Source organism: Pseudorca crassidens, chromosome 1 (genome assembly GCF_039906515.1).
Source record: "Pseudorca crassidens isolate mPseCra1 chromosome 1, mPseCra1.hap1, whole genome shotgun sequence".
NCBI lineage: Eukaryota > Metazoa > Chordata > Mammalia > Artiodactyla > Delphinidae > Pseudorca > Pseudorca crassidens.
The window spans coordinates 11,612,051-11,639,773 of NC_090296.1; the positions used below are offsets into that span (position 1 = coordinate 11,612,051).

Below are 27,723 nucleotides of genomic sequence, written 5' to 3' on the forward strand. Positions count from 1 at the left end.
ATTCACCTGTGATCACCAGTACCAAGCACAGTGCCTGGCACTCAGCAGACACTTAATAAATACTTACTGAATGAATGAAAGCATGAATAAATGAATGATGAAGATGACGATGTTGTTCCATACTACCAGTCCAGCACTTAAGTTAAGATCTTTATCTGGTTTTCAGGATCATCTTTACTTCAAAATACTGTCAAAGGAAAATGCACTAGCCCTTGAGGCAGTGGCCACATGGAACACAAAATACACCAGCACAGATGACAAGGGTTTGCAGAAGTTGCACCACTGTTTGTATCTCTGATTCCTACTGAGAATTTCCCATGCTAAAGTCTTTTAATTGACTCCACTGAGCCAGGTGGACACCCTTATTTTCACCTCAATGGAACTCAAGCTCCTCATGGGCAAAATATAGGACCCAACAAACAAGGTAGTTTCAAAATACTGAATAGTTGCCTCCAGTAGGTCCAGTAATACTTCATGCCATTTTAATTTTCCGATCCAAAAGCGCTATATTCAATAATAACTTTGGGATCATGATACATCTGATACATTTATTTGATGATAACTTAGATAAAAATTTTGTCAATGATGGAGGTGATTCAAATTAAACAAAGGTGTTTCGTGTAAAATTCTGTCACAGACAATGTTTTTCACTTGTCCCAAAACCAGTTCCATGTTTTATGTTTAGGCTAGTCATACATAATACTTATTTTACTGAATTATCCAGTGATTATACCTTAACAAATTAGGATTCTTGGCCTATCAGTAGCTGTACTGATTTATCAAACACTTGAGATGCTGACAAAAGTGGGCCTATGTCTCAGGGTCTCTGAGAACATACAACATAGTGTTACCTAGGAAGCTAACACAACGTTAAAAAAAAGAAGAAAAAAACAATACCAAGAGTGTGAAAATTGAAAACTATGCAGCAGATAATGTTCCAAATCAATGTACAGGTGAAATGATCACCAAAGGAAATCTTACTTGATATTGAAGAATGGCTACTTGTTTCTGGCACACCTGCTTCTAATGTAGGGGCAGATGAGGATTCTCGTGGCATTTCCAAAGTTGAAAGTCCTTTAGTAGCAGGATCTACAAACAGAAATATTATTTAAAACTCAGGACATTGATTAAAAGCAAGTTCAAGAACCTTTTTCATATATTTTCCCCTCTTGCCAATTCTCCCATTCAAATCATTATATACTTTCTGGCCCTACTAACTACTTTAATGGAATCACATACACACTGGTTTCAAAGTTCCGTGGGAGTTGTATCCACGTTATATTCTGCATGTGTTGCTGTGCCTCTCAGAAGTTAACGAGAGCACAATTACAAAGCTAGAGCTCAGCATGCTCATATCACATATCTTTGCACCTTTCCGGAACTGAATTTCTTTTCATACAAAACCCAAAGACACCTACAGTTGATCCACCTATATCATTCCACCACTCCACCTTTGTCTGGCAATTTCCTACTCATCACTTACATCTCAATTTATATAGACAGTTCCTCCTCCAGAAAAGCATCCAGGACCCCCACCCCCAGATTCAAACAAAAAACTGAATCACATGACCCTCTTATACAATCCCAGAACACCCTGTCCTAACCTGTACCAAAATGAACACGCCATAATGTAACTGTCTGTTTACCGGTCTACAACCTTTGCTAAATCATAAGTAATTTCAGAGCAGGGACTGTATCTAACTTGGAATAATTACTTACCAATTACTCAGGTTTTCGATTTTATTAGTTGAGCAAGAAAGACGTATCATTTGCTTCTGCTGTTGACAAATGCATCTAAGGTAAAATATTTTCTGCATATACTATTGTCTTTTTCATCTATGAATAATGGGAAACAAGCTGTCCCACATTATCCTAGGTAAAGATTATCCTTTAAAGCTTTTTGAAAAGTTTAGTGGTTTATCATGGCAAACCCCTAAAACTTTTTTATAAACTTCCTTGACATCTTAAGCAACACTCACTGTATATTGAGCTCAATGAGCAGCCTGGAATTACCACTATGGGCTTCCATGATTATAACATGTCCACCCTAAACGGCTTCAAGTTCTTAAGCTTCATGACATCTGTCTCCTCCTTTTCAGGTTATCAATTGTTTTTCTTGCCACAGAGCAAGTCACCATACATTCACACATACATAAAATATAAGTATGCAGATGCTATTCTACTATTGGGTGATCATTACACTTATTAAACTGTCAGAAATAAAAGTAAAATAGATCCTAGGTGAGGGCTGAGGAGAAAAGCTTTTAAGCACTGATTTTGGAACATCTATTTTTGGTTCTCAGAGGTCTTTCTGAATAGATACATTTGCCAGATAAATACTTTCTTCGAAACAAAAGAAGTATAACTGTTACAATGTTTCCCAAACTCTCCAAATACAGCATAAAAATAACTACCCATTAAAAATTCCTTAGTGATTAAGCTATTGCTTTTCTCTTAGGTATTCTCCACAAACCACAAGTTTAAAACATGCATAATTACCTCTCTTACCCTTATCTGCTTCTGGTTTACATTTGCTGCTACTCTGGCATAATAATCTCACCGATAATGTAGAACAAGACAGCTTAAAGGCAAGAATTCTTTAACAGATTATTGAGACTTTTAGGGTCTCGATACGCTTATTAAAATCCTTGGTAGCTTTAATTGTAAAGAAACGTCATAACTGTAAGATACTTATTAATAATCATTAGTGTACCAAGATTCTTTAAGCCAGGCAATTTTTGCTCAGTCGTAAATCATTTTATGAAGCCTTCCATTTGTATATAGTTTAAGACAACAAGTATTTGAATAGAGCTATACACTTAGCTTAAAATTCTTCTATTCAATTTTTTATACTGATGTGAAGAAAATGTCATGTTATTGATTCATTCATTCATCAAATATTTGCCACCACTCTACTAGGTACTTGGGATACAATCAAAGAACAAACCAGAGAAAATTTCTTGCCTTTGAGAGAACAGTGGGGACAGACAGACAATAATTAACATACATAAAAGTAAATAAATTATTATATATTAGAAGAATAATTCTTTATAGAAGAGAAACAGAGAAGAGAAAGTGATTCTAAGATGCCGGGTAGGGGTGGAAAGGTGGGGTGTGGTCCAGGCCTCATGGAGAACCTGACGTTTGAACAGAGAATTAAAAGAAATGAGAGAGGGAGCCAGGCAGGTATCTGGAGAAGACAGTTTCAGGCTGAGGGACCAGCCGGTGCAAAGGCCCCAAGGTAAGAAAATGTAAGGAGTGTTCAAAAAATGGCAGGAGGCCACTGTGGCTGAATAGAAGAAATGTGGAGAGAACCAAGCAAAATGAAGTCAGAGAACTAATGAGAATCAGGACTACATAAAGCATTTTAGGAATTTAAAGGACTTGACTTTTTACTACGAAAGAAATGGGAGCCAATGGAGGGTTTTAAGCGGAGTAATGGTATAATCTCATGTTTTAAAGGATCACGGTGGCTGCTGAGTTGGGCAGATACGAAGGCAATATGGGTAAAAGGCAGGAGCCCAGTTAGGAGGCTATGGCAGAGATGTTAATGGCTATGTGAGAGATGTTAATGGCTATGTGAGAGATGTTAATGGCTCAGACCAGGGTGGAAGCAGGGCAGATGGTGAGAAGGAGTAGATTCTGAAGGTAGATTAAGGTGGCCAGATAAAAGAGGACACCCAGTTAAAATTTAATTTGGGATAAACAACAGAAAATTTTTTAGTATGAGTATGTCCCATGCAGTTTTTGGCAGATGAGGCCCCAATTCTTCACTCCTCTCCGAATCAATGACCGTTGCCATGTAACGTAAAAGTTCCTCCCACTAAAGAGGCAGAGTGTATCTCCCCTCTTGACTTTGGCTCCAGCCAGGTGATTTGCTTTGGCTCGTGGAATGTTTGCAGGCATAACATGACCAAAGGCTTGCCAAGCTCCTGTGCAACGGGGCTTGCTCTCTTGTGCCTCTTCCATCACCCTAAGAAAAATACTTCCAGGCTTCATGGGTCCCAGGAGGAGGCTGGCCACCCAGTCCAGCCTAGATTAGCTGATCTGCAGATAGCCAACAGCCCTTGAATTGAATAAATGCTTATTGTTATATGTTGCTGATATCTGTATGTTTATTTGTTACACGGCATTATTCCAGCAGTAGGTACCTAACAGAGTTGTCTCAGTATACAGACAGTATGTAAAACTACAAGAGTAGATGACATCACCAACTCACTGAGTGTAGAGAAGCCTGAGAAAAGGACCAAGGACAAAGACCCTGGGGCACTCCCTCATTAGGGAGTTAAGGAGGAACCGAAAAAAGAGATTGAGAAGGAGTGACCACTGAATATGCAGAAAACCGAGAGAATGTGTATCCCAGAAGCCAAGTGACGGGGGGGTGATCAACTCTGTGAACTATTGAGTCAGAAGATAATATCTAAGAGCTGACCATTGGATTTAGCAGTGGAGGCCACTGGTGACCTTGACAAGTGAAGTTTGGGTGAACTCTGGAAGCCTCATAGGAGTGATGCGTACTTTTTAGAAAGAATAGTATGGGAGAAAATTGGGAATAGTGATAGTACAGATAACTCCTTAAAAAGTTTTGCTAAAACCTAGAGGGTATTATGCTAAGTAAAGTAAGCCAGACAGAGAAAAACAAATACTCTATGATTTCCCCTATATGTGGATTCTTAAAAACAAAACAAGTGAACAAGCAAAAGAGAAACAGATTCATAGATACAGAGAACAAACTGGTAGCTGCCAGAGAGGAGGGGGATGGAGGGATGGACAAAATAGGTGAAGAGGATTAAGAGGCACAAACTTCCAGTTATATAAAATGAGTCATGGGGATGTAACACACAGAATAGGGAATATAGTCAACAATACTGTAGTAGCTTTAAATGGTGATAGATGGTAACTAGACTTATCACGGTGATTATTTTGTAATGCATATAAACATTGAATTGCTATGTTGTACACCTAAAGTTAATATAATATTGTATGTCAATTATACTTCAATAAAAAGGTGGGGGTGTTTTTTGCTAAAAGGGAAGAAGCAAATGGGATAATAATGGGGAGAATTAGGATCAAGAGCTTTTTTAAAAAGAGAGAAATAAGATGACGTTTGTATATTCAAGTCAAAGATACCTTAGAAAAAACTAAGGGAGGAGCAAGAGGGGAGATTTCTGGGCGTACATCCTTGAGTAAGTAAGAGAGATGGAATCATGTCCACATGTGGAAAGGCTGACTTCAGACCAAAACACAGTTCACTTGCAGCCCCAGCTAGGAAGGCCAGGTGTATGGGTGCAGTTGATGGAAGGGAGGCAGAGGAAGGGGTAGGAGGATGTGGAAATCTCTTCAGATTATATCAAATAGGAAGAGATACTGAAAGTCTGGAAAGAAAAGTAGCTATGAAATAATCAGGAGAATGGAAATGTGAATGGACCAGGGAAATACGGTATGATGCCAGGTAGCTTTAAGGACCCAGTTGAGGTTCATGGTCATGAATTTAAAATAAGACCAGTCAATATTGTTATGCGTTTTTTTATCCAGCCACACTCATCTGATAGGTACAGGTGTTGGTAGATGGAAAGGAAGATTTGATGAGGGCTGTGTTTAGCCAAGCAAGTCTGAAAAAGCAGAGGTCAGGAATGATGTAGGCAAGAAGGGATTGTAATGATTGACTTGAGAAGGGAAGACATGAAGAAGGGGAGGAACAGTGAGAGGCGATAGGATCAATACAGTGCTGTCCAGAGAGAGAGGAAATGGTAATCAGAGAATGGGAGACATTGGACTGACACCATGGACTGGCTGCAGTTATTGATAATAACAAGTTCTGTGATATGACCATAGGAATAAGTAACTGAGTGAGGGTGGAAGATGAAAAAAAAAAGTATCTGGGGAAGACGAATTCGAGGAACTGAGAAGCCAGAGTGTCAGAAAACACTGTACTAAGACACTGTACTATGTGTATTAATACTGAAATCAACAAGAACTAAGACAGGAATAGTTTAGGAAAGAGTAAAAAGAGCCAGGAATTAAAACTGTCAATAAATGAGAAAGTCAGGGTAAGTAATGTGAGATTCAGCGCTGGGTGTTTTTAAAGACAAGGTGGGAATGGTCTGAAGGGGGAAATGATGAGCAAGAAAGATGCCTACACCCTGGCCCTAGTCCAAGGACACGCTTCCTCAGGGAAGAGCTGGGTTTCCATTAGACTAAGAAGGGAAAGGAAACAGAGCACATGAAGGACCATGAATTTCTGATGGAGGAAAAGTTTCAGAAATTGCGATAAGGTGGGAGAAAGGATCTGGACAGGAGATGTGCAAGGCCTTATGGAAATTAGAGTGAGAGAGATGAAGGGTGATCTGGAGCTTCTTGCAGGGACTGACACGAACAGAAGGAAAGTACACAATGCCATTAGACTTGGCAGACTCGAGGCAATTAGCAATGGCAAGGCTGTGAGTCCAGGCCTCCCTTGACTATGACCGATAGAGGCAAGAAGGTCTGGGGAAGCCTGAGTCTTACTCTGAGCACATGGCCCTCCTTCCAACACCCAGCAAGGAAGGGTAGCTCTGCATGTCTGTGGCAGGTGGGACACTACGCAGATATAAAATGATTATGACAGTATAACCTATATTATAAAAATTTTAAATACGTATCATCTTAATTGTCAGATACTTTCCTTCTTGCTCTGGTAACAAATATATTAATATAATACCAATCTCCTCCCTGGTAGTCTGGGGAACAACCTGACATAAGGATGAATAAAGAAGGCAGCACACACACACAAACATACATACCACAACCTATATACAACCTATATATCATATATACCCACCCTATTGACCTCATATAGTTTCTTATATACCCACCCTACAGACCTTATATGGTTTCTTATATACCCACCTATAGACCTCTATAGTTTCTAGGTCAGTGCTTTGCTCCATCTATATGCAACAATTTTCTTGGCTCCAAATAATAAAAGTCTGTCCCAGTTTCCCTAGAAACCTTCTTACACTTTCTTGTTATTATGAGAATCTTTTTCTTCCCCCTGCCTGGCTGGAGCATGGCCTTTTCCAAATACATTAATGTTCATTTGACAAATTTTTACAGAGCCCCTTGAAGGTACACAGCTCTGTCCTATGAAGTAGAGAACAATTGGAAAGCTCAGGAAACGCCCGGGGCAAATAAAAGGGCTGAGCCTGTTCTCTGAGGAGTTGCTTTTGTTATGGAGTGGGGGAGAAGTGCTGTGTGACCTGGGGCAGGGCACGTCCCCTCCTCCGAGTGTCAGTGTCCTCTTATAGGAAATGAGGGATTATACTAGAGGTCCCCAAGATTTTTGCCAGTGCTCAATGTTTTGTAGTCCACGGATCTACTAAAATAATCATCCCTGGCCAATCTCATTTTTTCTAGAGATTCACATTCTTTTTTGTTTTTTTTTTAAAATATGGGCTGAGAAATGATGCAACATTCTGATCAGTATTATGATAACAGAGCAGAGAACTGTGTTTTAGGATGAGGTGGACTACCAGCTTGTCACTTTTTCAAGTTAATCTTTCTTGGAAACAGTGCCTCCAAGGAAACACAAGAAACAGCATTTGAGGCAGGAAGTGCTCGTACTATAACAACTTCACCGTCAACTGGTGACCATGGATTACAGTCTAGGTTGTAACTGGGCTCTTTTTGGTTCCTGAGGGCACACAATGTCTGCCAGACTGCTGATACTTGCTTAGAATATGTAACCAGTATAGACCCTAAATGACTATACAGTCAATTCTTAATCATTCCAAGCACTCTCTGCTTTATTTTAGCCCTTCATGATATTTTAGCTGTAGCATAATTCACTAAAGTATAGCAGGAAAAAAAAGAAAGCAATAAGAGTTCAATTAATGACTTTTGCTGTTTGAGGAAAACGAAAATGATACTTGGAATGTCTTGATATGAATTAATCATTGCCTCTTGTTGTCAAGGATGATCAAGAATTGAGTGCAGAGTTTAGAAACAACCAATACAAAAACCTTTATGGAGCCAATAGAACCACATCTGAATCCAAGACACTCCAGTAAGCAGGAAGGGTTCAGAGTGATAATGAAGCAATTATAATGTCATTCCTTGACATTTTAAAATTGAGAGTTTGATGCGTATCAGTGCTAAGACCCTAACAAGTAAAATGCAGAAACTTGAACGTAAGGCTGGGAGAAAGAAGAGAGACGCGCTCACCTGGATCTTTCTGATCTCCCAATTTGTCTAGAATGTTGAAGGAAATGTCAAGGTACTCTCTCTGGATGGCACTGACCGCAATCTTCCTCTGTTTCCTCTGCCTGGGGACAATCTGAATCTTAAATTCAGATTCCTCAGCTCCCTCCTCTTCTGCCTTCCTTTCAGGGTTCTGTTCTGCGTCTGATTCAGCACCGGCGTCTGGCTTCTCACTTTCCATTGGATTCTCCGAATCTTCAGGGACTTTGAGGAGGACAGTTTTTGCCCCTGAACTTGGCATCAGCCCACCGGGCTTCGCTTCCTCAGTGCTGGGCTCAGGGTTATCGTCCAGTGACATCTCAGGGAGAGCAAGCGTCTTCTGAAGGAGGTCTCGTTTTTGCTTAAGCGTGAGCGGGCTGCCACAGGAAAACCCTTGCAGCTCCTCAGGCTTTGATAATTCTTCGGAGTCCGTGGGGTCTTCCAGAGCTATGAGAGGGGGGTCCCTGTCACCCGTCGACTGGTTATTTCCTGAGTCCTTAGAAGAAAAGTCTTTGGAACAGTCTTCCACGCTTACTCGCACGAGGGGCGTCGTACTGAGGCTGAGGACAGAGGGGCGGTTGCGGATGGAGGGAGAGGAAGCAGCATCCTTACCAGAGGTACCATCGTCCCCTTGGTCCATGGTCTCCTCTTCATCACTCTCTACTATTCGGAGAGGGGGAAGAGGTTCAAACACAAGGGAGTCGCTGTCCGATGTTGAGAGCGTAGAGTGTTTTTCAGGCCCAGATGTTGAATCTGAGGACAAGTCTATCAGATCTAAATCCTCTTTGGGAGCAGGCTTTAGTGGGGAATCCACTTTCACCTCAAATGTCTCCATGCAGTTTAACCTAACTTCTGGTATTACAGGCCTCCGAGCTTCTTGAAAACCTTCCAGAGCTGGGTTCTCGGGGATTTCGGCATTGTCAGACCTCGTAGCAGAGTTCTGTCTAGACCGTCCATGGTCATGCTGTCTTTGCATGAAATAAGCAGCTTGGGCTGGAGGCTTGTCTATGTCACACCGGTCTATGCAGGACTTCCTACGGTGCTCATCTAGCGTGAACAGGAGGGAGTCTGCATTCCCTATATCAAGAGACTTTTGTTTTAAAGAGCGCAGCTTCTTTTTCTGAATGCTTTCTTCTCTCACACAGTGTAGAATGTTGTCTTGTAATGCACCCGTTTCTCTATATTCAGCCAGTTCTATTTCACCTGATTAAAACAGAAAAAGCTAGTACTATTTTACTTGGAGATTTCACCTTTCTCTTCCCCTCAAACTTGGGCATACAATTGGCATCAACCATAATCATAATCCCAGCTCTACCGGAAGGTAAAACTGACTTCCCGGCCACATTTTCATAAGGTTCATTCTAATTTCAAAACCCAGAAAACTCTGGAATGAGAGAACCCCAAAAGGCAGTTTAAGATCTTATTTCTGAAATCAGGCTTCGGGATAATTCCTCAGCTCTGTTCATTCGTGCACGGGAGAGGGGATCGCTTTTGGCTGAGGCGGATCTAGGAAACTTTATTCAAATTGTGTGGAAGAGAAGCAAACATTTTGCAACAAATCAAATCAAGCAATGGCCCTCTAAGACGATCATGACGTTAATGATGTATCTGTCAGTTCACGTATATATATAAGTGCATATATATATATACTGGTTGTGCATACATACATATCAAATCAACGGCATTAAAAATGTGTAGTAACATAATAAAATTGAGATTTCACCCCCAAAAAATGGTAGAGTACAACATTTCTGCATAAAACTACCAAGAGGAAAAAATTCATACTTCTCTGAACATTCATCTCAACCGGCTGATATTTCACCATTTTGCTGCCGCCTATCCTTTTCAATCTTGCAAAAAAAGTTTGAGACTCTTTATTGCAGGGTCCAGTAGGTGTATCATGAATATCAGATTCATCAAAAACACTATCTTCTTCTAATTGGGGAGAGAAAGTCAAAATTACACTTAAGAGGTTATTCTCTCTTAGGCTGTATCTACACAAGCATTTCATTGAAAGCATTACGGAACACAGCCTGGGGTGGTTCTAAACCAGCCCAAGTCTAGCCTGGCTTGGCGTTTCATTCAGGTGTCAAATTATTCACGCGTTGAACAGAGCAACTGTTACAAGTTTGCCCCTCATACTTCATATCACAGTGGGCAGCATTTTCAAGACAGGCGTCTCGATATTCCAATGGGACCTTCATGGGAAAACTTTTCCAATGTACTTAAAACCAGATAACCAATACATGTCAGGAATCTGGGACACTCCTTAAATGTGCCTGCTTTGGGTGAATTTTCAGGCTGATTTGGCAAAAGAAAATTAAACAAAATGAGTGGATCTTGCCCCTTCCAAAAATATATGCCTTCCTGGGATTTGAGAACTGGCATAGACACAGCCTAACAGTACATGCACCTTAAACTTTGTGAATGCAAAATACTGTACTCTACATTTGGCAATGAAACACACAACACACAGAGAAAGCTTAGAAAAGCCACCGGTCATCTCAAAAGCTCCACAAATGATTATGGACTGATAAACAAAGGAAAAAGAAAACAGAAAATAACATTTCCCCATATTAAAGTAAGAGTTTGCCACAGGTAGCTATTATGAATCCCAGAAAGAATCTTTGACTCTTATGGTCCTGAGGCCTCATAAACAAACTGGTCACTTAGAGTCCAATCAAGCTTGTTTCTATGTTCTCTTCTATCCACATTTGGCTACTTTTAAATCAAAGAGAAACCCAAAAACACAGTAATGAGGAAAAGGTTGCTATTTTGCAACCCATGAAGTCCACTGAATAAATTTTCTTCTTGCATCCTTTAGAAAGGCCAAAGCCATGTACAAAGCAGCAAGAGAAAAGGCCACAAAAGTGCATTTAATACCACAGTAAATGGAATTAACCTACTCTTCAAGTTGAACATCACTGAAATCATACTATTTGGCCTATATTTATATCTACCTATCTGACAAAATGAGCCTCAGGTGTGATTATGATTATTTAAGACTTCTTGAGTATAAGGGGAGTACCAGCATAGGGTTAAGTTTTAAGGACCGATCCTGTCTTAAAACACAAGATTCTATAAGTTAATGAAATTTGAAGCAGTAGATGTTAGACAAAGTAATCATAATAATCTTTTTGGTCAAATAAAAAAATTAGTGTTAATGATCAAAATGGATACAAAACTCCCAGTGAACTTCTGCGATGATGAGGAAGTCTATCAACACAATGATCTGTTTAATTTATTTCCTTTTTAAAAATACTCTCCTTTGAAAAATACAGTTTTTCGAAGAAATCATTGTGTAACTTCCCTTACATAACTTGGAAATGATTCTCAAAATGTACTGAATGAGAGAGATGGAAAGACTTCAAGATGGCTCCTCCCATCCAGAAAGGTTCATCTGGGATTGGCCCAAACACTGAGCCCACATTGACGACATCTATAGTTCAACTGAATCTGTCTAATTTCCCAGAAACTAGGACCTAAGATATTCTTCAGGGAGGATCTGAATGGTACCAGAACTTAATGAACTTAGTTCTGACAGCTCTATCTCTGGCCAACCTAGGCTCTTGGACCTTTTGGCAATAAATGAACAGTGGAACACTGGCTCCAATCCCTCCTATACAGACATTTCCAGAGCAGTCCCACCAAAAAGGAATCTACTAACACCACAAAGGGCCACGGGGCACTTGGCTTTCTCCCAGGACTGGATTGATGATGTCACCTTTTACGAGTCTAGTCACCCTGCGACATGCACTAAAGACACACACCTTGGCTCTTCAGCTCTCACCTGAAAACATCCAGGCTGGAAGTTTATCTAAAGTTTCATTCTACTGCCTCCTTTGCCGAAAAGCTATCAATATAAAGAGCGTTGATACTGGAAATAATTTAAACCTATGCAGCAAAAATGTTTCATTTCAGTTGCCTTAAGTTAATTCTTATTGAATAAGGAGGCGAGGAAAAAACACTTCAGCATATTTAGGCTCCATTCAAATCTATGAGCACAAGGTCAGGAGCAAACTAGAGATGGACAAGATTATGGCTCCACTGAGTGCCAACCAAGATCTACTTCACAGTCCAAAGCAAGATGTTTCCAACATATAGGAAAAGGTTTACAAAGCCTCCTTAACTAAACAGCAGACAATTTTTTTTTACAAAACACGATTTCTTATGAAGGGGGCTTTAGAAGCATATCAATTATTTCTCTTGAGTGTTCATTTTAAATAATGAAAGCAGCAACATTCATGGGAAAGTTGGAAAATTAATGAAGCAGTAGGTCATTTTTTGACTCCAGAATGACAGCTGGGGGGGCTCCTCTATCATCTAAGAAAAACATTGTCCAGAAATGTATTACGTATGCAAGCTAAGTTTGAGACAGAATTGAGATATGTAAAGTACCTTTTTCTTTTTCGCTGTATCTGCTTATGTTACTGTTGTCACTGTACAAAGGTCCTGCCGCGGCATGGGGCTTGCAGCTATGATATTGTGCATTGAGTGTATTGACTGTTATGTGAATCAGATGCAGCAGGACCTTGCTGATATCACAGTCTCGGTACGGATACTGCTCAATGAAATGGAGGGAGAAAAATATAAATGGTTATTTTGAAGGGTAAATTTTTCCACTTGATCTTGCTAGATATTCTTCTCAGTCTCTTCTGGGTATAATAAAAAGAAAAATATAGAAAAGCAGAAACATAAATTCTTATCATGGCCTTATTTTGACAAGGGACTGTATTCCCTTCGTCTTGCACCAAATCATGGATGGCAATGCATGCCACTTTGTAGTTATAATTCCTTTCAAGAAAATTACCTGGCATAAACATTTGGTGTATGAATACAATTTTAAATAGTTTTCTTGTTTTCTGACATAATAATTAATATATAGATAAGATATGAGGTTCTGAGCATAAAGAGAGATTATTGATCAATATTCATCAGATTTTGCTTTAAGCATTTTGGAGTATACACTGGCATGGTCTACATTTCTATTTTCATTCCAATGGCTCTTTACTTCTTGACACTAATTGTGTATCATGCATCTTCCTCTGAAGGTCAAATTACTATCCTACAGAGATCTCTTAAATGTTCTCGCTAAGAGAATCATTCCACCCAAAAAATGAGTGACTACAGCAACTCACCTTGTAAAGGATGACAAGCAAGGCCTTCAACCACATCTGCCGGATGTGAGGTTTTAGGGACCAGAGAGAACAACGAGGTGGCTGTTGGAAATAATGCCGTAGTTGAGGACAAGAGCAGTATTTGAGCACCTGAACCACCAAGGGGAGAAGGTGTTTTCCCAAATTAATGTTATAGTCCATAACCTGAAATAGGAAAAAACGTAATAACTGAAGGAAAACTATAAAGAGCATTTATAAGCCAAAAGGAAAACTTTGAACCATCAAAACACGGGAGAAATATTTTACAGGTATCTCACAAAATAGTAATAGTAACGGCCAGTACATATAGAGGGGGAAAAATCCTAGCTCACAAGAAATTTAATAACTTGTAACTTAAATAGTTTTAATCTACTTACCTATTTAATTTATCTACTTAGTTATCTGTTGAAAATAAATTTTATCTTTTGAAATGTCCTATTAAACTATTAACTAGCATTAAACTAGAATCAATGAAAACGCATAGTATTGGTAATTATGTAGGGAAATGGGCATTCTCAGACACCACTAGCAAGAGTATTTCTCAATGTTTCAGGAGAGCAATTTAGAAACATGTATTCAGAAGTAGGAAAAAGCACATAGCCTCTAATACAGCAATTAAATATATCCTAAGGAAATAATCCGACAGGCATTCCCAGATGTATGATAAAGATATCCAGCATTATAGCCACCACAAATTGAAAACAACCTCCATATTCAACAATATGGAATTAAATAAAAGATTGTTTATATGACAACAGAATACTGTGTAGCCATTAAATGGAACATGGTACAAATTTATTTACGTGATATGAACTTCATAATAAATTTTAGGTTTAAAAGATACATATATGTATATATATACATATTCATACACACATCAGGCACATATATATATCAGTATGTATAAATGATCCCATTATTATAAAAAAATATGTGCACATATACATATACACACATATGTATGTATGCATGTATATATGAATGTATGTAAATCTGGAGCCAGTGACATACACCAAAATGTTAGTAAGTTATATTTGTCATGGGTTTCCTGGAGATTTGCATTTTAATTTTTTTCTTATATATTTAAAATAAATATGCATAATGTGAATATAGAAAGAGAGAAGTGAGGGAGGAAGGGAGGTAAAGTTTGGTATCTGAAATGATGTATTCTCTCTCCATCATAGACAGCTGAGTATTAGTGGAGATTCATCTAGTTATCAACACCAGCAAGAGACATACATATTGCTCCCCCTTTGCTTCTCTGTGTTCATTATATTAACGATCTATTTGAGCTAAATAATAACAGCTACCATCACTGAGTCCCTACCATGAGATAGGCACTGATTAAGGCGTTTGCAATATGTTGTCTCTAATCTTTCCCCCAAAAATCTATTACCACAGAGCAAAGAAGCAAGGATGCTTAACAGTTAATAACAGTGGCAGAGCTGAAATTCGTATCCATTTCTGTCTAGCCCCAAGTTCTACACCCTTCGCAGATTGGGACAGCCATTTCGGACAGTGAGATCTGTGACATTGGTCAAATTAGGCATATATATACCCAATGATCCGTTACGTCTGCTCCTGGACCCATATCCCAAAGGAATTCTTACACTGGTGAATAAGGTGCACGTACAGAATGTTCGTTGCTGATCTGTATATGGTGGTGAGGAGTTGGGAGCAATATAAGTATCCATCACTGGGGGAGTGGATAGTTAAATCATGGAAAATGTATACCATGATGTATAATACAGCAGTTAGAAGTAGCAGAGAAACATGAAAAAAGCCAATGATGATAAGGCGACATGAAGTAAGTTGGGTGATTAACTCAACTCTCCACTTGAAGCCAAGAAAGGAAAACGATTTTTTTAAAAAAAACCTACAAACAAAACTTCCACACTTCTTTATTGTTTAATGGGTAGAGTTTCAGTTTAGGATGATGAAAAAGTTCTAGAGATGGACAGTGGTGATGGTTACCTAACAATGTGAATATACTTATTGCCGCTGAACTGTACTCTTAAAAATGATTAAAATGACAATGGAATATTACTCAGCCATAAAAAGAAACGAAATTGAGTTATCTGTAGTGAGGTGGATGGACCTAGAGTCTGTCATACAGAGTGAAGTAAGTCAGAAAGAGAAAGACAAATACCATATGTTAACACATATATATGGAATCGAAAAAAAAAAAAGGTTATGAAGAACCTAGGGGCAGGACGGGAATAAAGATGCAGACCTACTAGAGAATGGACTTGAGGACACGGGGAGGGGGAAGGGTAAGCTGGGACAAAGTGAGAGAGTGGCATGGACTTATATATACTACCAAATGTAAAATAGATAGCTAGTGGGAAGCAGCCGCATAGCACAGGGAGATCAGCTCAGTGCTTTGTGACCACCTAGAGGGGTGGATAGGGAGGGTGGGAGGGAGGGAGATGCAAGAGGGAAGAGATATGGGAACATATGTATATGTATAGCTGATTCACTTTGTTATAAAGCAGAAACCAACACACCATTGTAAAGCAATTATACTCCAATAAAGATGTTAAAAAAAAAAGATTAAAATGCTAAGTTTTCTGTATGTTTTACCCCCCAAAATCCCCAACTCCCTTTATGATATCAGGCGGTTGACGTCCTCCACGTACCCCTGGCTAATAAAGTAACTTGTGCAAAACTTTACACTTAACCAATGTCAGCTAAATGGAATTTAATGACTTGTTTGTACTAAAAGCCTAACGGCATGACTCCTGAAAGCTTACACTTACTTGGGCAATTCCTGCAATAAACGCATTAAAACAAGTTGACAGGCGCATTTTTTGAGGTGCAATCATGAAGCAACCTTCCTGCTGGTCGTAGCCAAGTAAGACATACAGGTGCCGCTTGACCGTGTTGAAGGCCTTGGCGCTGCTGATGTCTGACTCGGCGCTGCTCTCATCCTTGGCCATGAACTTCATGAGCACGGTAATCAGCTGGTGCACTGTCTGGTGGTCGATCCCAGCATCTTCAGGGAGCAGGTCCTTGATGGTGTTGTCATTCTCAGGGGATTGTTGGCCTGTCGGTACAAGAAAGGCCATCGGTGGGTGGTTCCCCCACAGGTAAGTTTACACTAAAAACTCACTGATCAATGAAGCACCATAGCACCTTATTTCATTCTTTATATCGATAAAGCCTCTAAATATTGAAAGGTTTGCTCTAGACAAACTTAAAGGCACAATATGGCCTACTGAGCAAAGCACTGGTCCCAGGGTGGAAATTACAACGACCAAGTAATTTGGGAAGAATAAGGGAATGCAAAAAAAAAGGAGACACTATAAAGCAAAGTTATCTTCAAACAGCAAGACAAATACCTACACAAACTTTGCATTTAGCAAATTTTTGAATATCTTGGCAAAGTTTTATCCTCACTAATAAAGAGAAGTTTCCCTTCCAGCTTTGTAAAATAAGCGTGTAAGAATAACCACAAAAATCATTTTCCTAAAATCTACTGAGCGACTAAAACATCCATTGAGTTATTTTGTCTAAATTATAATCTCAATTCAGTTACGTTCAAATATCAGCTGATGCAAAAAGAAAAGTTTTCTTCTCCAAATCCTAAGATATTAGCAGTGTGTACTCTTTGAATGATATAGTCAAAATTAGAAATAGCAAATTATAAGCCCTGCTGTATGTAATGAGAAACATATAAGGGGTGGGAGGGCACAGACAGAAAGAAAGAAGCATGAACTTTTAAAAACAGAGAAAAACACCACATGAAGGTGAGCTGAAAGTTCACATGGAAAGAAAAAAAACCTTAGCCCTTGACTTACTCTTAACCTAACAAATAATTATATCTGAGTAGGTCCCTGACATTGACTTTCTCTGTTATTTCTCAAAGTCAGAAATTATACCCTGTCTCCCCTTGTTTTCTGCCTTTTCTGATCTGGTTTAGTTTAGGACTTTGAGGGAAGGAAGAGTGAGATTTGCTCTTCCATATTTATGTTTATGTTTTGGGCCTTATTCAAAATACCCTATATGCATTCTTGTCCTTCCTTTGACAAGCCACATGAGAATTTCTAAATTAGAAACAAAGTTTTTGCCTGGTGGGTTAGACCCACACACCAGCATTCTCATCTCTCATCCTGAGAGGAAACGTTCTAAATAATGACAAGCTTTGGTTACAAATCATTACAAACCAAACTTTGATTCTATCCATTTTAATTATGGCATGCAGGATACAACCAAGAGCTAGGTAGTAATTTATTTCCTTTAACACCTCAACTAATTTGGCAAAAATCTCAGTCTTCTAGGACCAGCCAAGAGAAGCAAGATAGAAGAAGCATTTCCTGGAGACCACAGAAATTAGCTGTCTCAAGCCTAAACACTTTCTCTGAAGTAGTGGCATGAAGGTAATGTCAAATTCCAAATTTACTAGTTTAGAACTGCACATAAGGTTACATGCTTGGTTGTCTAGTTTTCCCAAGATGATCAGAAGAATGTTGATCTTTTCAAAAGTGATACACTGAGATGGGATACTTGACAATGAGTGAAGAGGCAGCAGAATCAACTAAGTCTAAGAACCTCTAGTATAGGGGAAATCACCTAACAAACTTCAATATGACTCTCGGACATTAACATCATTTTTCGGTCTCATAGAGTCTGTTCATGAAGGAATAAATGTATGCAATGTACTTTAGAGAAGTTTTAACCAAAAATTATTCAAATAAAACCTAAGGATTTGTTTATTACACTGTTTCACATGCAGAGAGTGGTCAATAAATTGTTACTATTATCATTATTTATTAGGCATGCATGACCCATCAGGAAAAAAAATCAATTCATATGGAACACCCTATTTCACGACAGGTCATAAATGTAAAGCATTACTGTATAATTAAATTAAATGTCTGAAATAGAAGATCAGACCGAATCCTTATTTTAAAAGTTTAAAGAACTATCTTTTCAGCATTGAAAAATATTTAGTCTTGATTTTTTTTTTTTCCATCAGAGTATTACTTTACAACTAGCAGGAGGGTATTGCTCTGGGCAAGCTTGGGCCAAGAATGTGACAAGTGTGAGAATCTAGGTTACCTGCAGGGTTCAGTGTTATTGTAGCAGCAAACAATGGCTGTTACGATGATATAGCTTCATTCCTCAATTCGTTTTAGCTCTGGGGGGCAAGGTTTAGGAGAGCATGTATCACTCAGCCCTGCTCAGCCACCTCCAAGTCTAGACTGGCTTGACTCCAAAGTTAAAAATGGAACTGAGGAGGAATTGAGAAGGAGATGCAACTTTGTTTTTTAGCCCTGAGAGTCTAGGGGACTCAAACAGAAGAAAGGGAGATCCAGATAAGGCCCAGCTAGGACACCGGCTCCCTATTTCCTCCTATCTAGTTCAAGCCTAGAAAATAAACTATCAGGCTTCAAGTTTAAATATTTCAAATCTCTTCGCCCCATTGCAAGTAGACATTCATTTTAAAAGTGTGTAACCCTTGAGAGTCCGCCTGCCGATGCAGGGGACGCGGGTTCGTGCCCCGGTCCGGGAAGATCCCACGTGCTGCGGAGCGGCTGGGCCCGTGAGCCACGGCTGCTGGGCCTGCGCGTCCGGAGCCTGTGCTCAGCGACGGGAGAGGCCACAACAGTGAGAGGCCCACGTACCAGAAAAAAAAAAAAAAAAAAAAGTGTGTAACCTTAGTTTTTCCCATCAAATCATATTTTCCTAATGACTAAGTATCATTTCACAAAGGCCCCATCCTCATTTTGGATTCATCTTCATCCATCTGCAGTGGTTAGCTTTAAGTTTGCTGCTCTTTGCTTTCCCTGAATAGCCAGTAATGAGTGATCTTTCACAAACCATTAAATGTACTGAAAAAAGAACTAGTTAATGGAACTTTTTGCATAAAGTGAAAGAAATCTCTTTTCATTCCAATAATTTACCCCTCCAAGTGTGGGCTTTGCAAGTCTATGCTTTGTACATTGTCTTTCTTTAAAAATAGTGTAAGCATGTGACTGACACCACTCTTCATCAGGAAAAGTTACCTTAATCAAATCCCTAAGAAAAATGAGCCTAGGAAAGCTGAAATTTTCTTTATGGATAAAGACAATATTACTATTTTAGTTATCTATAAAAGATATAAAATTTCCAGTTTAAAACTAAATGCCTATAATATTTTCTCTAAATGTGACAATTAAAACACTTCCTTTTGAATTCTAGTCTGTGAAATTCCTATATCTGTTTTAACTACAGAGATTTAACAGGTTAAGGGATTTGATTTTATCATTTTTGTAAAGAAAAATGTAAAAATCTTTATTATCATGGGGGCAGAGCTACTCCTACCCTCACTTTAACATGGACCGGGTCCATCATGACCTGTCCAGAGAGTGGCACAGCTGATTGAAACGCCACGGTATAATACAGTTTTATTTATTCAGAAGATGTGAAACCAGGCAGGACCAGGATCTGCTTTTCCAGACTTATCTCCTATTGCTCCACCCTAAATGCTCCACAGTCTTACTCACGGGGCTACTCCTGGATCTCAGAACGGAGCCAGCCTTTTCCCACCTTGGTGTCTTTGCTCGTGATGCTCTCTTCACCTTGCACGGTGGTCCTCCACCCGCACCCCCAACTTTATCCTATGGATCTGGTCCCCAGAAGCCATTCTTATTAACATGCCCACCCTCCTCTCAGCAACTGGGGTCCCTAAATCTATACATCTCCAAAAACAAGAAAGGAGGGAAGATGGGTGGGAAAGAGTGCAGGAAAATTTCCTTTAGCATTTCCCAACTCTCATGTGGCAAATAACTATTATGCGAGGCAGAACTTTTTTTTTTTATCCATTTGCTGTATTTCCCCTGTAAGAACAAAGACTCCTTGAAGGCAAGTGCTATGTCTTATCCAATTTTACATCCCTCACAGAATACGGGACAGTGTTTGATATATAGTAGATGCTCATAATTCGTATATGTTTAAAGTGCATTGAATTCAAATAAATATTTCATATCTTTTCTACATGGGCAAAAACCTGATGAAGTCCCCAAACAGCAAGGAAGTGGGTAGGGAAATAGGGAACATTCCTCTTTGTAAGTCGACTCACTGACTCCTCTGTCAAGCCAACAAGTGACAATTAGGTAGTGGAAGGAAGTTTCTATGAGTTTACTCTGCATTTGGTCCAGAGAAACCAACGATCAAGCACTATAAATGAGTCTGCATTATGTTGGTAGTTCTAACTACACTGCCTCACTGGTCTCCGTGGCTCATTAAAACAACTTAAGGCTTCGTTCACAGCAGTTCTGTTCTTATGCACAGAGCCACAGGAGGGCCGTAAAGCTGGGGCCGGTTACTAGCTGCATAGCCTCATGTGCTCCCCATCCCTGCCTTTGCCTCTCCTATCCCACATCCTATCACCATGCATTTACCTCCTATCCACCTGTCTAGGCCTGGCTGAGTCACCTGTCCACAAAACCTTCCTTGTTCCCTCCAGCTCTCCTCCCACTGCATTTGACGTGAACGATCCTATAGTACTATCACTTTCACACGAGATGAGAGTTCACCTCTGTTCATACTTTATCTCCCTTACTTGACTATAAGCAAGTTGAGAGTACAAGAATTTCTGATGTATCTTCACATTCTTCATATTTTCTAGTACAGCAGGTGCCCAATAAGTGTTTGGTCAATAGAAACTGTCGTTTTCCGAAACTATCATTTCAATCAAGGTCATTCCTATAAAAACAATTGAATTCTTTGATTTATTGGCTCTTAATGATCAACAGGCATTTTGCAAGTTAGTGAAGACATGAAATGTAAGCCACCTCTAGAAAGAAAGCGAGAGCCCAAAGAGAAGTAATTTGGAATTCTAGGGAGGGAGGCGGGAAATACAAGAGAGTTTTACCAGTGCTACCCAGTACTGGGTACCTTCTCTTGTTGACACAAATTCAGACCAAGAGATCTCAAGATTTCTCTGCAGGCTGGAGTAGAATTGAAAGTATATATGTCCCTTTAGGGATTAGGATAGCTCTAGACCAATCTATAAGTCCTGGTCAGGAAAGGTCCTTTGGTCTGGACACTCATGGGCTTAAGTCACACTGGAGCTTGAGTGCCCAAGTCAGCTCCCTGATAAGACTGGTGTCCTCACGTACCCCAAGGCAGGGACACCCTAAGACCAATTTATTGAGAAGAAGCTGTAGTGGAAAGAAAGCAAATAAAGTCTCCTGGACTCAAGTATCAGTCTCTATCTAACTAACTAGTTATATGTGATCATGAGCAAATTATATAAGCAGAGTTACTTAGTCCCCCAGGACCTCAGTTTTCCTGTCTGTATGTAAAGTGGAAAAAAAATAATACTTTATGTATATGCAGAGTTGTTGTGAAATCGAAATTAGATGATTTGCATTAAAAACACTCTTTATAAAAAGGTACTATACATATATAAAGTGCTATTGTCGTTATTAACATTATATACCTACTATTGTTTAATTATTCATCCCAGGGGATGAGGAAGAAGATATAACTAAGTTTCCCATGATCACATGGGGTTGATACCAATTTTCCAGTACGGTCCAATGGTAACCTACCATAACTGCTGCATTATATTCAATTAATATTGAACAGGTGTTCTGAATCACCAAAAGCAAAGAATTCCTGGTTCTCACAGCATCAGTGAAAAAACAGCTTATATCTAATTATAATTATACCAAATTCAGACTAGCAGGTAAAATTGTATATTTCATCAATTGGGATTAAATGAAGGTGCTGAGCTCCTGCTAGCATTACCACACATGCCTTGCAAGAGAGATCAAGACATCTGGGCTTGAGACCCAGATCTGTCACCAACAAGCTTGTGAAACTTGTTCCTTTCTGGGAACCTCAGTTTCCTCTTCTGGAAAATGAGAATGTTAACATATCTCTAACGTTTCAGCTATGACAGTCTATGAATTTTACTTATATGCACAAAGGCCTTTGATATGACTCATAAAAGTCACAGAGGGGGCTTCCCTGGTGGCGTAGTGGTTGAGAGTCCGCCTGCCGATGCAGGGGACACGGGTTCGCGCCCTGGTCCGGGAAGATCCCACGTGCCGTGGAGCGGCTAGGCCTGTGAGCCATGGCCACTGAGCCTGCGTGTCCGGAGCCTGTGCTCCACAACGGCAGAGGCCACAACAGTGAGAGGCCCGCGTACCACAAAAAAAAAAAAAAGTCACAGAGGAATGCAACTCTTCAGTAGCCTTGCAGAGTTTACCCTCTATACAAGTGCATTTCTGCTGCAAAATTTGCTGTGGGCAATATGTAAATGCTAAGATCAGAGAGCCATAAACTGTAAATCCAGTGTCCAAAAGTTCAGCCTAAAGAGCAACTAAAATTAAGTCTTGCTGCATAATTAAAGGACACCTGCTTTATTTCAGGCCTGATCAATAAGAGGTGTTGCACAGAGGAGCTCATTACTTGTACCAAACAAAAGCATGTTCGTTAAATAGCAAGGTCTTCGGTTTCCTTTTAATTACTATCTTAAACCACTCTGTACAATCTTGTGACTATCCTGGCGTGTCTTTGCTTCCAAGTTAAAACACTCAGGGTTCAGTAAATAATAATGCAAAAATGAAAAACTACTGTGAAATTGCCTGATAAGCTGAGCCACCTGTTCCCAAATGTAAGCAAGTTTTGCTTATGGTGGTGTCATGTAATTATCTTTGCAGAAGCATTAGCTTTATATTTAATTTAAACAATACTGTTATCTGCCCCTTTTCCATCTGATCACTTTTGATGGGACAATTAGACGCCTAAGGGCTTTTCTTCAAGAAACATATGTACATGTTTTTCCAAAGAGATGTGAGAGGACTCCTACGGTTGGATTGTTAAAATGGATAATAATAATCAAAGACTAGCTTTTCAACTAAGCCTTAAGACAAAAAGAAAAGACAGGGTAAGATAAAGGTAACTTATGAAATTGCATAAGACCAATCTCAAAAAGACCTAACTGAAGGGAAAATGGAAATTTTCACATTTTAAATGAAGCTCAGGATCAGAAATTCTTATTTTTATTCTTTTTTTTTTTTTAAATCCCAGCACAATTGAGGCCCGACTGATGCTCAAAACAAGGTAGAGGGACTCTGCCAAGTGTGTGCTCCCCTTTTCTCATCAATTTTAAAAGCAAAAATGCACTTAGGCCAACATCTGCCATGTGCATTCACAGTATTTAGGGCTCTCCCTCCTCCCCTAGTCTCCCACGTCTAACTGCTTCTCTTTCTACCATCGTTTTTACAACACGTTCTTGAAAGTCTCCTTACTTGAAATACTCTCCTTCTGAGAGTATCGGTACCATTCTGAAAAGTTTATTTTAAAACTACTCTTAGATGAAAAGCCAAACGTTGTATAGCATGATACATAGGTGGTAGTTACCAGGTTTGTTTTGGACAAATAAGCAGGTATTCAGAACCTCCACAATTTTCCCAGCAAGTATGGCATCATGTGTGTAGATAACATTCAGTCTGTAACAGGCTCGCCAGCGTCCCTTCAACCCTTAAGATACTTCATGATAAGTTAATCTATCAAGAACGTCAAAGGACAGTTACACTCTACCAAGCAGAATATGATCCCATGGTCCTCTAAACAATGGAAATCCTCCTTTCTCTAGAGACAGAAATGCATGTAAGAGTTGCAAAGAATCGGAAATGGCTAAGGGGATGAGTGAATGATGGTGGTTCAAATGTATAACCTTTTAAAATGTAAATGAAATGTTTTTCCTAGAGCAGATATATATGAACATAATATTTCTATGTGTAAAAACACATACAAATATAAGTACTAGGTATAGTTCTAGTCATACTGGCTCTCGGGGGAAAAGTGCGTACTCAGGTAACATGATGCTTCTTACTGGACCATAAGTTAACAGGAGCAAAAGTCATCTGCCAATTTTAAGATGGAAAGAATTGCCATGTCAGGGGCTCAAACACTTGAGCATCTCGAAGGGGTAAAACCCTTCGAGCTTTCAAATCCTAAATACATCACTCTGGTCCAGTTAGAGACATCGTATTCTTTACCTCGTCCACCTGTGATAGACACTTGCACACGGCCCTTCAACGTCAGAAGTACCCACCTGGCATCTGTTCGGGTGTCCCACCGAGAGCTGGAGCAGACTGCTCATGCCTGGTCAACCTCACAGCTTAAAAATCAACAACAACTCTATTTAAATAAGCATTAAAAACAACTTGAGCCTAGAAAACATACTCAGTGCTAACTGCACTGGATAGCAGGAGCAAGTTTAGTTTTCATATTTGTAATTAACATCACATACAAGATGTTTACGTCACAGAAGTTCTGTGGCTTTCTTTGAATCTAAAGAACATCCTTTAATGTTACTTCAATTCTTATTCTTCAAAATTGTCATGTGAATCAATTAACAAGAAATAACAATAAATAAACTTTATATCCCAAACTGATTAGTTAGGTTATAAAAGAGCTGGGAAATTCATATAGAAATTGTAATTTATTGAATCTAGCTACTGGTTTCTAGAATCTGATGCAGTTTCACTGGGCCTAGCAATGCTAAAGGTTATTCTTAAATGGCCATCTGTTATTATCTTTGCTCCCTGAAAAGCTGGGTCATTGATTGCTTAAAGAGCTTTCATTGACTCTTCCAAAGTTCAAAATACCACATTTCCGTAGCTTGTCATAAAATAGAGAGAAATGCAATAAAAAAAATAAAATCATATTTATGATTAAAAATGGTTATGTTACATATAGCTGACTTCTAAGAAATGTCAATGAAAAAACAAACATTTCAGCTTCTGACAGGATAAGAAAATATGTTTTATGGTGTTATTTTATTAACTACATGACATTATTTAAAAATTAAATCATTTAATAAATGTTACAAGTTAGTATTATATTTAATGTACTTATTCACTAATATGATGATTTAGTCATGAATTTTTAATTATTTGTCATTCATGAGCCATTGCTAATCATTACAGTTCATCTAGTCATTTGGTAATTTTTTGTTTTCTTTAAAAGTGCAATATAAAAAAAGACCTTTAGAAAACAAGTATATATGGTCTTTTTTTAGTTGGCAATGATGTTTGTTTTTATTTATAAATTATCTGGTGAAGTTGGGCAGAAATTCAACTTATCAGCCTGTTTTTTCTTTTTTGAAAACACCATTATTATTGGTTTTCTAGGAGCTTGTTGGCTGGCTTTGTCATTCATGAAAAGAAAATGCATTCCAAAGTTCCACTCTACCCTCTTAGTTGCCATGGGTCTTGACAAAGTCTCATCCAGGAAGCTCTTAGGTTATAATGGTGGTAGTGGAAACTTTCATATTCTAGGACTTAGGAGCAAACGCTTCTCCTGCGTCTCATGCCATGCATCAACGGACTTAACTGCCTTCTACATTTCAAAACAATCTGCTGCTGGATCGGGGATTTGTTTCACCAGCAACTGGGAAAAGCCACCCAGGGCATTGAAACATCTGAGGGGATCCTCTAGGGAATATGAAGGCCAATGCAGCTGAAGGAGCTCAGTTTGCTAAATACACTACTATCTGTGAACATTCAACAAGACATGTCAGCCTCAGAAAGACATCAAACAGATTTAAGGGAAGGATGGAAGAAGATACTCAACGGATTTTGGAGGTTAGGGTCTCAGGGAGGGAGAGCGCCCTCTTGGACTCCACGGGCCCTTTCACGCTGTCTCTGAGGGAACGCACACTCTTCTGGCGGTTCCTTGCAAAACGAGCCCTCTTGATCTTCCACAATGCTGCATCACTGAGATTAGCGACATTGGTCCTCACAGCAGTGATAGCTTTGCAAAAGGAATTAGAGGTGATCATTTTCCTTAACTCGCTATGTTATACAAGTAGTTTGAAACAATCCATCTGTGTATATTTTCAATATTAAAAGTCATCTTCCATGGATACATTTCTCATTCATCTATCTCCCTCTATGAGAAGCCTTATATTAAAAAATCATGGCTATTACCTATTTTGACTATCATTTATCATTTTTCTGTTTAGACCATAAGATTAAAGTATCTAATTTTGTTATCACGGGATAAATAGTTGAGTGACCAAAGTCTTTCCTCTATCTCTTTAGAGCTCCAGGTAACTGATTACTAAGCATGGAAGAGTAAATTTACAAAGTGCAAATATATCTCACAAAATTGCTCACGGACATTACAAACATGATGGTTGAATAATATTTAAGGAACACAGAGTCACAAATAGTTCTCATCGGTCCTCAAATAAATGAGATTTTTTTTTTTCATTTTTTTTTTTGGCCACGCGACATGGCATGTGGGATCTTAGTTCCCCGACCGGGGATTGAACCCATGCCCCCTGCATTGGAAGTGTGGAGTCTTAACCACTGGACCGCCAGGGAAGTGCCTAAATGAGAAAAAATTTGATGTCGGAATGCCAGAAAATAGTTAACCTGCAGATTACCACAGTAGATATTCAATAAACATTTGATGAACTGAGTACATGAAGTCAAGGTATCCTCCATAATGGGAAATTAAACTACATGCGGAGTATCTTCTGTTTATCCAGCAAGCACCAGAATAGGAACTGTGACTGTTTAAAGCAAGTTCTTTGTTTTGCTTACTTGTAGGAAAAGGAAATTCTTTGTTACAATCCAAATGTAGCTGAGCTTCCAAAGAAAGCGTTTCAAATCTGTTGACAAAGAACTCCCAACTCAAAGCAGGAATATCTTGCTTAAGAAAATGCAAGAGTAAAAGCTTGCTCAATATTGTGGGTCGATCTTTAACCACAGTATCAAACTGGAAGTCAAGACAAAGACACAGACCCTGGGGAAAAGGTTAAAAAAAAAAAAAAAAGGCAAGTCAGATGTAAATACACCAAGAAAAGTCAGTGAAACAAGGCAGCCTCCTCAATCCATGCTTACAATGAAGAATAATTCAACTGAAATCTTCTTTGATTGCATTTTTGGTAGGGAAAAAAAAAAAACGCAGAAGAGGAGCTTCTCCTAATTGTTGAATATCTCTTGAATTTTGACTCAGAAATCTGAGCTAAATGTATATTATTGATTCTTCTGATGCATCGAATAATAACCACTTAATCCAAATACCCTCAGACCAGTGTTTCTTTCTTTAATGTCTGTAGTTTCTATTAAGAGAAGCGTACTTCCAAAACTACATTTTAGAATACACAAGAATATGGTCTTTAAATTCCCTTTCAATGCTAAATTCCATGATTCTAAAAGAAAGGAAAGTCATCTTGTCTTCTTGGAATGTGAGTGGAACATAGAATCTTAAGAAATCCAAGTTGGAATGGACTGAGCATCTATTTCTCTAGTATGTGAGTCTACCATTTCCCTTTTTTTAACTGAATAAAATTTTAAAACTAATTCATCCAATTATGCTATTAATTCATTCAACT

At 39.0% G+C, this 27,723-nt stretch overlaps 1 protein-coding gene across 9 annotated transcripts in view; it reads right to left on the reverse strand.

The window, feature by feature from the left end:
• UNC79 (unc-79 homolog, NALCN channel complex subunit) overlaps positions 1–27,723 on the reverse strand; it is a 248,943-nt gene that overhangs the window by 66,609 nt on the left and 154,611 nt on the right. For 5 of the 9 annotated variants that reach the window (XM_067727070.1, XM_067727065.1, XM_067727051.1 and 2 more), the window contains exons 25-33: positions 26,930–27,131; positions 25,953–26,132; positions 24,430–24,495; positions 16,133–16,419; positions 13,356–13,538; positions 12,616–12,778; positions 10,003–10,152; positions 8,203–9,420; positions 982–1,089 (exon numbers count right to left, since the gene is read on the reverse strand). In XM_067727070.1, coding sequence (XP_067583171.1) covers positions 982–1,089; positions 8,203–9,420; positions 10,003–10,152; positions 12,616–12,778; positions 13,356–13,538; positions 16,133–16,419; positions 24,430–24,495; positions 25,953–26,132; positions 26,930–27,131 — 2,557 coding nt within the window. The remainder of the gene's footprint in view (positions 1–981; positions 1,090–8,202; positions 9,421–10,002; positions 10,153–12,615; positions 12,779–13,355; positions 13,539–16,132; positions 16,420–24,429; positions 24,496–25,952; positions 26,133–26,929; positions 27,132–27,723) is intronic. The other 4 variants (XM_067727087.1, XM_067727077.1, XM_067727033.1 and 1 more) reach the window with 3 other exon arrangements.